The following is a 12,558-nucleotide window of genomic DNA, read 5'->3' on the forward strand; positions in this document are numbered from 1 at the left end:
GGACGCTCTGCCCGCGCTCCCCTCGCTGGGCGGAAGTCCTCCACGCACTTCCGGACGGCAAAGATGGCGGCGGCGGCGGCGGCGGCGGCGGGCGTCCCGGGGCAAAGCGAGGCCGAGCCCCGCCTGAGCAAGAAGTGAGTGCCGCTCCGCTGCAACCGCCATGCTGGCCCTGGCGCGGCTGCTGTCGGGGGGCCGCCCGGCTTGGGCTCAGCGGCTCCTGAGCGGCGGCCGCGGACAGGCGAGGTGGGTGGTGAACGGCGGAGGGGGACGGCGGGGCGTCTGCCGGCCGGCCGGCCGGCGTCACTGACGCCCCCTGGCTTTTCTCGCAGCGAGCTGAAGCGGCGCCTGAAGGCCGAGAAGAAGGCGGCCGAGAAGGAGGCGAAGCAGCAGGAGCAGAGCGAGAAGGCCTCGTCGCGCCGGGCCGATGCCGCGGGCGCCGACGAGGAGGACCTTGACCCCAACGTGAGCGGGGGTGGGGGCGCCTGCGTCGCCGGCGGGAGCGCGGGCAGCCGTGCCTCCGGGGGAGGGTGCGGTCAGCCCGCCTTGCCCGCCGCGCCGCTCTCTGGCGGCCGGCGCAGCTCGGACCCGGGGAGGGGGGGCGCTTCCGCCGGTGAGACCGCCGTCTTTTGTCTCCTCCCGCGCGTCCTCGTTCCTCAGGAGCCTTCCCCGTTGTCTTGACAGCAATATTACAAGATCCGTAGCCAGGCCGTTCAGCACCTGAAGGGCACGTCTGAGGATCCCTACCCGCATAAGTTTCACGTGGACCTCTCCCTGACGGACTTTATAGAGAAGTATGGCTTTCTGCAGGCAGGGGATCACCTAACCAATGTCACAGTGAGAGTGGCAGGTAAAGGCTCACCTGGGATACTGGGGAAAGCAGTTTTCAGGGCACACCTTGTTTGCTTTTTCATTCAGCAGATGCTGTAGTTGAGATTTGGGAGAGCGTTCTGCTTCAAAGCACGAGCGAAAAAGGAAAACTTAGCGTGGCTTCTGTTGGAAAGACAAGCGATGTCATGTTCTGTTAGGGTTCTTTTGGAATGGAAGAAGTGAGATAGGCCATCAGGATATGTCATGCCTTTGCAGTCCGCCTTGCCAGATTGGCTTCGCTCTTTTTGTTGCTCTTGTTCTAGGCTTGCTCATTGTCACTTTTTTGGGATCACATGAAAACTCTTTTTTGTTCTTTTTTTGGTTGAGGTCGGATCCATGCAAAACGTGCCTCTGGAGGGAAGTTGATCTTTTACGATCTTCGTGGGGAGGGAGTTAAATTACAGGTGATGGCAAACTCAAGGTAAGTATTAATTATTTAATTTTTTCCTGATCATATAGTTTAGCTTTGGTTTGGGGCTAGAAACTGGGAGAATATGAGTTCTTGTCCCACCTTAGGCACAAAGCCAGCTGGGTGACCTTGGGCCATTTACTCTCTCTCAGACCTAGGCTGTGGCAAACCACTTCTGAAAATTTTGCCAAGAAAACTGCAGGGACTTGTCCAGGAACTCGCCAAGAGTCAACAGTGACTTAAAGGCACCAAAAAACTCCCCAAAACTTTTGAGGAAGGATGGAAAGAACATGAAAATGAAACCATGATCTGATTAGAGGCCCAAGATTGCACTAAATAATGGTGTCCAAAATGGGTACTTTCTTTCTAGAAGAGGATTAAACCAGAGTTACTCAATCATGTAACTTGTTGAACATATTCTGATGTTTGTGCATGTTATTTGAACAATTTAGGAAGTGTTGTAAGTTCAACCTATCCTGTTCAAGAGCTAAGCTCAAAATGCTTTGGTAAGGATGGCCTGTTTTGAGCTCTAAACATTTTGAATATTTTGGAAATATTTCCATTTTTTTAATGGTCAGAATATCTTAATAATATAGCTGTATGTTCAGTAACATCCCAGTGTGTTTTATCAGCTAAAGTAAGCAGTGGGACTCAGTATGCTTCTGGCACTGGGGAGACAAAGACCAAGGTACTACACAAGGAGAGACTTGTTAATGCTAAGATTTCTCAAGGAAGTTGTCCTCATGACTACCGGGTACTTATCTTAATGGCTGTTTGCTACCTCTGGAGTCTCAGGCAGTATATCTTAAATGTCAGTTGTTGGGGAGTAGTCATAGAAGAGGGATATAGTTCTGTTGTCCAAGCTTGCGAGTTTCCAAATCCATCTTACTGACTGCTGTGTGATATAAAATGCTGGACTAGGTAATCACTTGGCCTGATCCAACATGTGACTAATCAAGTTCTTCAACATAAAGTGCCTTGTTAAACTAGTGGTATACAGGTAACTTTATAGAACAAGATTCACACTTTGTAACTAAGCCTGAGATTGAAATGAGTTCAGTTTCTTTTCTAGGCTTGGTATGTAAATATTTTTTTTCACTTGTGGAGAATCAATTTGGAAAAAAATTAAATAATCTTCAGATCTTTTTTCTGAGGTATAGAATAGAGTGGATTGTGAATGCTTCATTTATAGAGCTGGGAAGATTTACCTAGAAGTGTTGTTTAATGAATTTAAAAACTCTTTAGAAACTACAAATCTGAAGAAGACTATATGTGCATTAACAACAAGCTTCGCCGTGGAGATATCATTGGGGTCCAGGGGAACCCTGGCAAGACAAAGAAAGGGGAATTGAGCATTATTCCTTATGAGATTGTTCTGCTCTCGCCATGCCTACACATGCTCCCTCATCTTCATTTTGGGCTCAAAGACAAGGTATCATACGTGCTGCTGCCTTCTTGGCAACTCACTTGATAGCCTCTAAGAGTGTTTACTTGCTGTGTTTTATGATCTCCATTTTAATTTATTTTTAGGAAACCAGATTTAGGCAGAGATACCTGGATTTAATTCTTAATGATTTTGTAAGGCAAAAATTCATAATCCGAGCAAAAATTATAACATACCTTCGAAACTTCCTGGATGAGTTGGGCTTTCTGGAGGTGAGTGTTTGTTTTTATATGTTAAAAATGCTGTAATTACTTGCAGATGTCTCAAAGAGCAGTCATTTTATAGCACTTTCCCTTGGGTTGGCATGCTTAAGTTGTACAGAAAAGACAGTTAATACAGATAACTTGTTAAAATAAAAATACATTTACAAGAGGCCAGGCAGGGCTGTTATAGAAGAAGTTGTGGTTGGGAAAGCGATCTTCCATGTCCTTCAGTGTAGCTTGTTGAGGGTACTTCCATACCAGTGCTTGCTTCAGAAGATATTCCTTCTGTGTATGCTGGGCATCCAGGAAAAAGGCTCTTTAGAATAGAGGTGGAGGGAACAGCAGCTGCAGGGTGGTAGTTTAGAGAAGCAGAGAAAAGGAGGGGTGACTGGTGTTGCGGCTGAGTTCCTGCCTGCAAAGTCAGTAGCAGCAGTGGGAAATTGTTGATCTGTGTGCAAATATGAACGTACATGAGAGACAGCATATAGCCTCCCTGACAGAGGACACTGGTCTGACACATCTCTGAATAACTTCCCTCAGTGGTTCTGTCTGGCTCGTGGGTACATGGAAGAAGTGCCAGGGGGTCAGGTAAAAATACCCTAGGGCCTTCCATTAATGCCCCATTGGGCAGTGAGACATCACCATCTGTGTAACACTAAGGCGATGCATGTGAGAAACCTAGCATAACTGAAAGCTCAGGGCTAGTCAGTAATTTCGTAAATGGCTGATGCAGAGATGTAGAAAGTTCTGAATTGCAAAATAGCAGTGGCTTAAAATACTCAATTTTCATTTAATTCTAGTTTTACACAGTTCTTTAAGCAGAGAGAAAGCTTTAAGGCATGTGTTTTCAGGCATGTTATATAGAATTGGATCTTTTTTAGTAAAGTATAATTAATAATAATTTGGAGCTAATTTTACAGTTTTGTTCACTGTACATTACCATACACTGCTGTCTCAGTGCCTTGTCTCACTTTCTTCATTAATAAACTCTTTGCCTTTTAAATTATGTTCTTATTGCAGACTTTTTGTCACTGCCTATCTGACTACCTGGAATTTGAATTCTTTAGGTTGGATTAGGAATGCTTTCCCATTTGCTTTTGCTGTCTTGTTTGTCTTGAAAATCAATTTCTCTAAGGTTCTTTATAAACACTGGGACAGTATTTTCTGCCTGTTCTTTGTTTCTCAACTAGATTGAGACACCTATGATGAATATCATACCTGGCGGGGCAGTGGCCAAGCCTTTCATCACCCACCACAATGAGCTGGACATGAATTTGTATCTAAGGATAGCACCAGAACTCTACCACAAGGTAAATAGTTAAATCAGGCAGGCAGTGGCTCAGATGTGCCCATGCAACTTTTTGTGACATGCCCTTTGTTTCGTAGTTGTCTTAACGCAGAAGATATGTGTGTCTCTATGTGCTTTGGGCGCTGGTTCCATACATGGGGCCTTGGCAAAACTCATGTGCAGAAAATACTTTTCCCTTCTGCAGAGATTGCTTGTATCTCCAGAAGCTGGGAAGAATTAGATTAGGCAAAGCCAGGTTAATAACTAGATAGTAAAAGACATAGTGTGATCTAGTCGTTTGACAATTGATTTAGAAATGGGGAATCCTGGGTTGAATTTAACTTTCAGTCTGGAAAATCACAGGATTACTTTGAACTATACGCTCTTTCATAATCCAACCCACCTTGCAGGTTGTGAGGATAAAATTGAAGGTTGAACCATATGCCTAGAGCTTGTAATAAAGAAAGTAGAATAACAGAAATGAAATAAAGAAGGGGAGTCTTTTAAGTAGTTCTAGTCTGTGCTTGTTCTGGATCTTATTGTGTGACGTGACCTAGAGGGAAAATGGGCTCCATTTCAAAAAAGCCTTTATCCTTTAAGTTCAATATTTCCAAACCTGGGCCAATTCCAGCATTAAAATCCCTGCAAATAATTAAATCTGCATTTGTGGGATGATGTTACATGTCAGCTAATGCCTGTTCCAGGTGATCCCAATTTACCAGTTGTCGAGGTGGCACATAGAAGAAGGGGAGTCAAAGCATACCCAAAATGATTAGGGCAAAAACTATCTGCTGAAAACCTCAAATGAGATTTTTGTATCCAGCAGCCAAAACACCCATGTTTTTGTGGATCCTAGCCATAGCAAATCAAACCATTGTTGGAACATAGGTTATACTATTTGTGAGTTTATGTATGGCAAAATTCAAGCTTCATTTAAAGTTGTCAGTCCTCCCAGGTAAACCAGACAGGAAACGTGACCAGATGAGCTACTTCTACTTTATTGATAGGCTACATTAACAGGATCTTGCAGTCTGAAAGTACAAATCTCCCACTGTCCCTATTTACCGCCTGATCAACTAGGGCAGGTCCTTTCTAAGTTTCTTTCTCTGTCCGTTACTCAGTTGAGGGATCCTCCCCCTTTTATCAGATTGTTCCCTAGGCAGCATCTCTTCCCCCTCCCCACCGTCTTCCAAGGTCATTTTCACATTCCATAACGAAAGTACCTCTCTTACGTAGACCCAGTATTTTCTCTCTGTCTTTTTAAAAATTCCAGTTTCTGTTTTTCCTCAACCTCAAACAGATGGAGGTTGGTTCACTGCTATTGATTTCTGTGGGACAAAATCAGTGATTCTGGCTGGTGTCTGAAATCAGGGATGAGGAGCAAATTCTTTCAGATGCCTGAAATGGGAAAAGGGTATTCTCAAACAGAGCAGTGTTTGCTCCTGAAGGCAGTTTTGTGACCCTATGAATGTGTCTTCTCATATCGAAAAGGCTCATTTAACTGGTATATTTTAGATGCTGGTGGTTGGTGGAATGGACCGGGTCTATGAAATTGGGCGTCAGTTCCGGAATGAAGGAATTGATTTAACCCACAACCCAGAATTCACTACTTGTGAATTTTACATGGCTTACGCGGATTACCATGATCTGATGGAGATCACAGAACAAATGATTTCAGGTTGGTGACTAATGTTCTTATTTTAAAAACGCTCAGGAGGTCATTCAAAGGTCCATGTGACTACTTGGAGAAGATAAACTAGGTAGGCTGAAGCAACTGTCTTTCCTGTAGGAATGGTGAAACACATCAATGGTGGCTACAAAGTTACTTACCACCCCGAAGGCCCAGAAGGCCAGGCTTGTGAAATAGATTTCACACCCCCATTCCGGAAAATCAATATGGTGGATGAATTGGAGAAAGCACTGGGAGTGAAACTGCCTGCAGCAGATCAGTTTGAGACAGAAGGTGAGAGTGGAAGACATTTTATCTCCCTTTTTAGTCCAAAGAGATCCGTAATATGGACAGGAGGTGTGGGCCTGCATTCTAAGTTTTCTTCCAAGACATTATCAGTTGTTTGGTTTTGATTTGATTTGGCACTGGACAGTGGGCACTATTGTGCCTTTTGTTTTATTCCCACTATTTCTAGGGATGGGGAAGCATAAGTAATTCCAGCCCAGGCTAGGGGAGGGACTCAAGTGCAGTGGTGTCATGCTTGATTTCACATTATGCTCACAGAGTCTCGTTCATTCTTTGATGCTGTCTGTGAAGAGCGAGGAGTTGAATGCCCACCCCCTCGGACAACAGCCAGGCTCCTAGATAAGGTAAGAGGAGGCTCTTTCTCCTGATTCTTACTTGAGAGGAATCTCAGGTGGGATCCCGCTGAGTTGGGCTTCCCAAACTCTCTCGCAGCAGATCTCTGTAATGCTGATTCAGAGTGCTATTGTCTTTTATGGGCCTCTGAGAAACGGTCAAAAGAAGTTTACCCTGGGATCTGTGACGTTTTGAAAATTACAGAGGAATGGGTCCTCAAATCTGGCTTGCTTATTTATTTTTTCATAGATTTATAAATTATTGAGTCCTATAATCTCATTATGGCTTACAAAGACCCAAACGACAAAAAGAAAATTAAAATATTTGTAGTAATGACTGATTCACAATTAAAACAAACATCTCTGGTAATTGTTATTGTATCATCTGCAGTAAGGACAGAACTAAAATACATATGGTGCAGTAATAAAGGTAAATGGTAAACCCAAAAGGATCATAAATAATGTACTGCGTATCACAACAGTCTAGGAAAAAGGATGCTTCCTATGTGGGGGTAGCCCTGGGAGAAGCTGTAAAACTGTGGTGCTGAGGTTCTGCTGTGGTATAGCTATGTGAAAGAACCTGAAAATCCTCTATAGAACTTGACCATGTTATACAGTCTTTGACAATGAGGAATTATTCTCAAGCAGTTATCTGAAGCTGTTTTGCCTTCTTCTACCCCTCATTTTCCAGCTGGTTGGAGAATGTTTAGAAGTCACCTGTATCAATCCCACATTTATTTGTGATCACCCACAGATCATGAGTCCTCTAGCCAAATGGTAAGCAAAAAAGGTGTCCTGCTATGTGTACATTATGTAAATATGGATATGTATGAATGCAAACACACACACACACACACACACATTATATAAAATATAGAGACATTCTGACATAGTTGGAAGCCTTGGGTACAAATGCAGAAGGTAGAAATGTTTTGTGTTATGGATGTTTCTAGCCTCTCATAAGTTTGACAGGATGTGGAAACAGCTAAACAACCAAGCTGATTCTAGGGCTAAAAATGTAAGCAAACGTTCAAATCTCTTGTCCCATCTCATGAGATAGAGCGAATGACGCAGATCAGCTGATCTGGTATCACCTGGTTGCAGAAGAATTGCTTTTCTCTCTGTAGTCTTCACTCTTCTCCTGTGGTGTTTATGCAGGCACCGTTTTCGGCCAGGATTGACTGAACGGTTTGAGCTTTTTGTGATGAAGAAGGAAATCTGCAATGCCTACACAGAACTGAATGATCCCTTTTGGCAACGACAGCTTTTTGAAGATCAAGCTAAGGTGAGTGAAGGTGTGGGCCTGGACTGAATCTGCCTTGCCCTCTTTTGCTTGTAAGCCTGACAGCTAGGGAATAGACCTCCAAGCCAGGGGATGGGGGGGCTTTGGGTGCAGGTTGTCTCCAAAAGCCATATCTCATTTCTGCAATAGTAACAGGTCAAGAAAATGCTGAGGGCTTGATCTCTCTTAAATAGTACCCAGATGCCTGGCATGGGGATGGAACTTACTGTGTGAGTAATGTGAAACTGACCTGTGGCTGGGGCAGCCCTACATATCGTGGGAATTTTATTTATTTATTTATTTCTAAGACTTCTGTGCATCTCCCTTCCAAACTGGCTCTGAGCTGCTTGCAGGAAACATGAGAGAAAAACAATGCTATAATAAATGCACTTTCTGCCAGGGGCTCGCCCAAAGTTTTACAGCCCTACAAAAGTCCAACAGGGAGGAGGCAGCTCAGATATATGAGGGCAAACCGTTCTATAGAAATGGGGAGGGGGTAGCAATGGCATGATTACAGGTCCCTGCAGATGAAACTCCTTGGTAAAGGGATCTTGAACAGGCCTTCTTCAGCTCACTGGGCAGGCAGATTCATTTTGGAGCAGGTGGATTTGAAGATTTCTAGGCCCTAAGCCATGTAGGATTTCAGAACCCAGAAGCTGACTGGCAGCCAGTGTAGTTCCCAGAGTACATAGACGGATTTAGGCACACCCATAATTACTGTGGCAGCTGCATGCTGCATCAGTTTAGCTTCTGGATGGTCTTCAGGGACAGCCTCATGTAGCGTGAGGCTGAAATAGCCCATCTGTGAGGTGACAAGAACATGAATGAATGTGCACAGTGCTTCCAGATCCAGGAAAGGATGCAACTGGCACACTAAGGGTAATTGTCCAAAGACTCTCTTGGCCATGGGTTCCACCTGCTGATAGAAGGAGCTGCAAATCTAGGCAGAACCCCAGATTGTGAGCCAGCTCTAAATTGGATAATGCAGTCCCATCCAGAGAGAACGATGGATCATTTCCAGATTCAGGAAGCCTTCAACCCCAGAGTCACTCTGTCTTGCTAGGGTTCGTTCTGAGTCTGTTCTCCCCATCCAGACCTTAACCACTTCCAGACACTGAGTTAGGACTAAACTGCAACACCTGTTTAGCCCAGGGCCAAGTTGTAGAGCTGGATATTGTCAAAAAGTACTGTGGGGGAAGTGAGTGGCTTTTTGTGTATTGGCTGTGCTTTCTGGCAGAGGAAATTACAAACTCTTTTTCTGCCCTCTTCTCTCAGTTCTCTGATTCTTGGCTGCAGTGCCTCTCACCTGCTGTCCACTGCTCAGAGGCATTACCCTCTCACACACGCCCCAGCCATTTTCATAGAATTGTAGGGTTGGGAGGGATCTTGGAGGTCTTCCAGTTCAGCCCCTTGGCTTGGAAGTATCCAATGATGGAGCACCCATGACTCCAGGAGATGGATTCTTTTATTGCTTAGTAGTTCTCAAGGTCAGGTAATTCCTCCTTATTTTGAGTTTGGATCTCTCAAGCTTCCATCCGTTGATTCTTGTCTTTCCCTTGGGCACCACAGAAAATAAATTCACTTCCTCTTCTGTGTGAGAGCCCTTCAGATATTGCACGTCTCCATTTGGGCTTCTTTTTTTTAGGCTAAATATACCCAGTTCCTTTAACCATTCTCACCAACTTTGTCCTCAGCATTCTTTTCAGTTTCTCAGTGTCCTCCTTGTATTGTACTAATCAAAACTTGATAGAGTATTCCGGGTGTGATCTGACCAGTTCAGCATGGGGCGAAACTATCACTTCCCATGATCTTGGCTTTATACTTTTGCTGATGCAGCTCAAGATTCCATTGGCTCTTTGGCAGCTGCAGCACACTGAATGCTCATGCTTAATCTGTGGTCTGCTGGAACACTTGGATCTTTCTGTCTATAACTGACCACTTCCTTGACTTTCCCTTTGTTTCACCAAAGAACCTTTTAATTAATTAATTAATTAATTAATTTAATTAAATTTCTCCCTGCCCATCTCCCCCCAATGGGGGACTCTGGGCGGCTTTTGCTATTGTTATTGTTGTTGGGCTATCTTCTAATATTCTTCTTTTGTTATATATTCCTCTTTCCATTTTTTAAATTTGTCCTTTTTTGTTTCTCAGTTTATCAGAGAGCGCTTTATGCAGCCATTCTGGTTTTATCAGCTGTCTCTTACTTTCTCTTTGGTATTGTATTTGAGCCTTAATTATCTAATTTTTAAGAATTTCCTAACCCTCCTGAACTTTTTTTCCCTTCAGGAGGAATCCTTCCTACTTTTTCCCTTAGCTAATTGAAGTCAGCTGTCTTGAAAAATAGAGCATTAATCTGACTACCTGTTCTCCCTGCCTGACCTTTGCTGCTGACCTGTCTACCGCAGATAACTCTTTCCTGGTTTGAATATTTGACATATCAGTTAGGAGGAGAAAAAGAAATCTGGGCAGAGGCCCCATAGTTTATTTATTTGATTTATATAGCCTCCCATCTCACTTTTACGTGACTCTGGACGGCTTACAATAAAATAAATAAAATACACAATATGAAAAAGAAAAATTAAACACATATCTGGGCATCATCAGTTATCCATACAGCCAGGAGATGAGTTATATCCAGTGCCCGGGGCCCCAGGCTTGGGCACAAAACCAAGCTTTCAAGGAGTATGACAGGCCAACAGGGACGGGACAATCTAACCTCAGGGGCATAGTGTTCCAAAAGGCAGGTGCCAAGGTTACCCGGAGCATACTCCTCCTGCTGGATCGGATGGGACTAGTAGAGACAATTGGGGAGAGACTAGTTTGCGGAGTGATGCATATTTTTTATTTAGAAGTCTCCAGTCAGAATCCAATTAAAGGATTTTTGGAAGCAGAAATGGGAAAAATTTCTGTCTGAGCTGTTGTACTTCAGAGATAATCTCACTTGGCTATGTGGGGTCTCGTCTGAATATGAAAGCGTGGTGTGGTGTATTTAGTGCTCCCTCTGTTCCTAGGAAATACCTTTCAGAACCCCTGCCTATTGTACTTTTGATAGTAATGGGTGAAATCTGCTGGTATTCTCCTACCCTAATAAGATGGTAGAAGTTGTCTTGTGAAGCTCGCGAGGATGAAAAACAATTGCCTATGGTCTTCATATGCAGAATGCAAAGAAAGAGGGGCAGCTATGGGTGCAGGACTTCGCATTCTTAGCTAAATACCTACTCCAGCTTTTCTCAGTAAATTAACCATGAGATTGCAACCCAACTTCCCAGGGAAGCTTCTAGTGAAATGGAGACCTGGTAACACCTTTATAAGGTCTTACCAAATTACCTCCTTGCTGCAGACTAAGCCAAACGATTGGCTTGTTTAGCCCAATATTCTCCAGATGGGCAGTGGCTTGCAGGAGTCGAAGATGTTTCTGTCTCTTATCCGGGCGGCTTTTATAAGTGGAGCCTGACCATATAATTATAATATAACATAGGGTTATGTGATGGAATGGAATTATGAAGGCCAGGCTCAGGAAGATAAACATTTTCTTAGCTCGCCGGAGGAGTGTGGGAGCAACAAGAGGATGAGACTGGCACCTTCCTGAGGAATTCACACTGGTGTGGCTGGCTGGCTTGGGAGCTGGGGTTTCAGTCTGGGAAGATTCTTGCTAGAGGTTGTAGCTAATAAACATAGCTGAACTGAATCTGCATTGTCTCTTGGAGTTCCTTGGGCTAGGCCTGACAGGTTATAAGTGAACCCTAACCTCCTCCCCCTATGCTCCAGTTGCCCTGACTGGCTCCGTGGATGATCCTTGCCTTTCTGTCCGTTTCCAATCCAGGCAAAAGCTGCTGGTGATGATGAGGCAATGTTTATTGATGAGAACTTCTGCATGGCTCTGGAATATGGGCTGCCCCCCACAGCTGGCTGGGGCATGGGCATTGACCGTCTTACCATGTTCTTGACTGATTCAAACAATATTAAGGTAAGCTCTGTGGAGTTACATAGGTGAGTGCTTGCTACCTATTCAGGGCCTGCTTGCATGGTGTATGGGCTGCTTCCGATATTTTGAGGCAGCCGTTTTAGTTTTGCTGCTGTGTTCACACAAAAGGAAGGGGACTCAATCCTTGTGCTTCAAGGCGTGCACCTATGAGAGCTAATTAGCTGAAAACGTGTTTGTGAATGTGGAGATACATTCCCTTAGTGGAAAGCATAGCATTTCTTAAAAGATGTCAGGTGGAAATAATGCTTAGGAGGCCATGGAGATTTCTGATGAGATCTTTCCTTGGAAAAGAAGCTCCATTGAGCGATTAGAAATGCCTCTCTTCTTGCAGGAAGTGCTGCTGTTTCCAGCCATGAAGCCTGAAGACAAGAAGAAGGATCCGTTGTCAGATTCTATTGAGGGGACTTCAGTGTGACACAGCAGCCTGCAAGAGAAGCAAGGAGGACAGGGAAAGTATTTCTACACTTCAGCAGGACAGGGCCACTGTTTTTTCCCCCAGTCATGAATAAATGAAGTCTGTAACCTTGTTTCGATAGTAGAAGCCTCACTGTGGTCACTAGCTCTTTGCTGTCCACGGACTGGGCCATTTCTTCGTCCACCAGATTCTGATGTGGCTCTTGAGATTTAAATCTCCCAGCGATGGGCCTTTTGTTGTCTTTGCAGCCACACTGAGAGGGTTTTACGGACTGGAAACCTGGTTCATGTTGGAGCAACATCTCGAATTCAGTCCCAGCACATCTTAATTCCACTTGTTAGGATACCAGTAATTAAAT

The 12,558-nt window shown here is 44.3% G+C and overlaps 1 protein-coding gene across 2 annotated transcripts; it reads left to right on the forward strand.

The window, feature by feature from the left end:
- On the forward strand, positions 1–12,320 carry KARS1 (lysyl-tRNA synthetase 1). 2 transcript variants are annotated; one of them, XM_088136351.1, is made up of 14 exons: positions 1–134; positions 330–462; positions 682–847; positions 1,195–1,288; positions 2,522–2,708; positions 2,807–2,932; positions 4,114–4,233; positions 5,727–5,889; positions 6,001–6,174; positions 6,445–6,530; positions 7,210–7,295; positions 7,677–7,803; positions 11,624–11,767; positions 12,117–12,320. In XM_088136351.1, exons 1-14 carry the CDS (start codon positions 64–66, stop codon positions 12,198–12,200), a joined length of 1,761 nt encoding a protein of 586 aa, XP_087992477.1. In that variant the 5' UTR covers positions 1–63; the 3' UTR covers positions 12,201–12,320. The 2 variants fall into 2 exon arrangements, with proteins under 2 accessions (XP_087992477.1, XP_087992476.1); XM_088136350.1 differs by having other exon boundaries at positions 50–243.
- Positions 12,321–12,558: the final 238 nt, after the last annotated feature.

The sequence above is a fragment of the Python bivittatus genome, unplaced genomic scaffold (genome assembly GCF_059951505.1).
Source record: "Python bivittatus isolate LINGU-HERP-01145 unplaced genomic scaffold, Pbiv_v1 ctg000190_np1212, whole genome shotgun sequence".
Lineage (NCBI taxonomy): Eukaryota > Metazoa > Chordata > Lepidosauria > Squamata > Pythonidae > Python > Python bivittatus.

Excerpts from the sequence above, each read along its gene's own strand:
- KARS1 (XM_088136350.1), top strand. The coding sequence starts at position 161 with ATGCTGGCCCTGGCGCGGCTGCTGTCGGGGGGCCGCCCGGCTTGGGCT. Across the intron at positions 244-329 it reads GGCGGCCGCGGACAGGCGAG|CGAGCTGAAGCGGCGCCTGA; the intron begins GTGGGTGGTGAA and ends CTTTTCTCGCAG. Across the intron at positions 6,531-7,209 it reads CAGCCAGGCTCCTAGATAAG|CTGGTTGGAGAATGTTTAGA; the intron begins GTAAGAGGAGGC and ends CTCATTTTCCAG.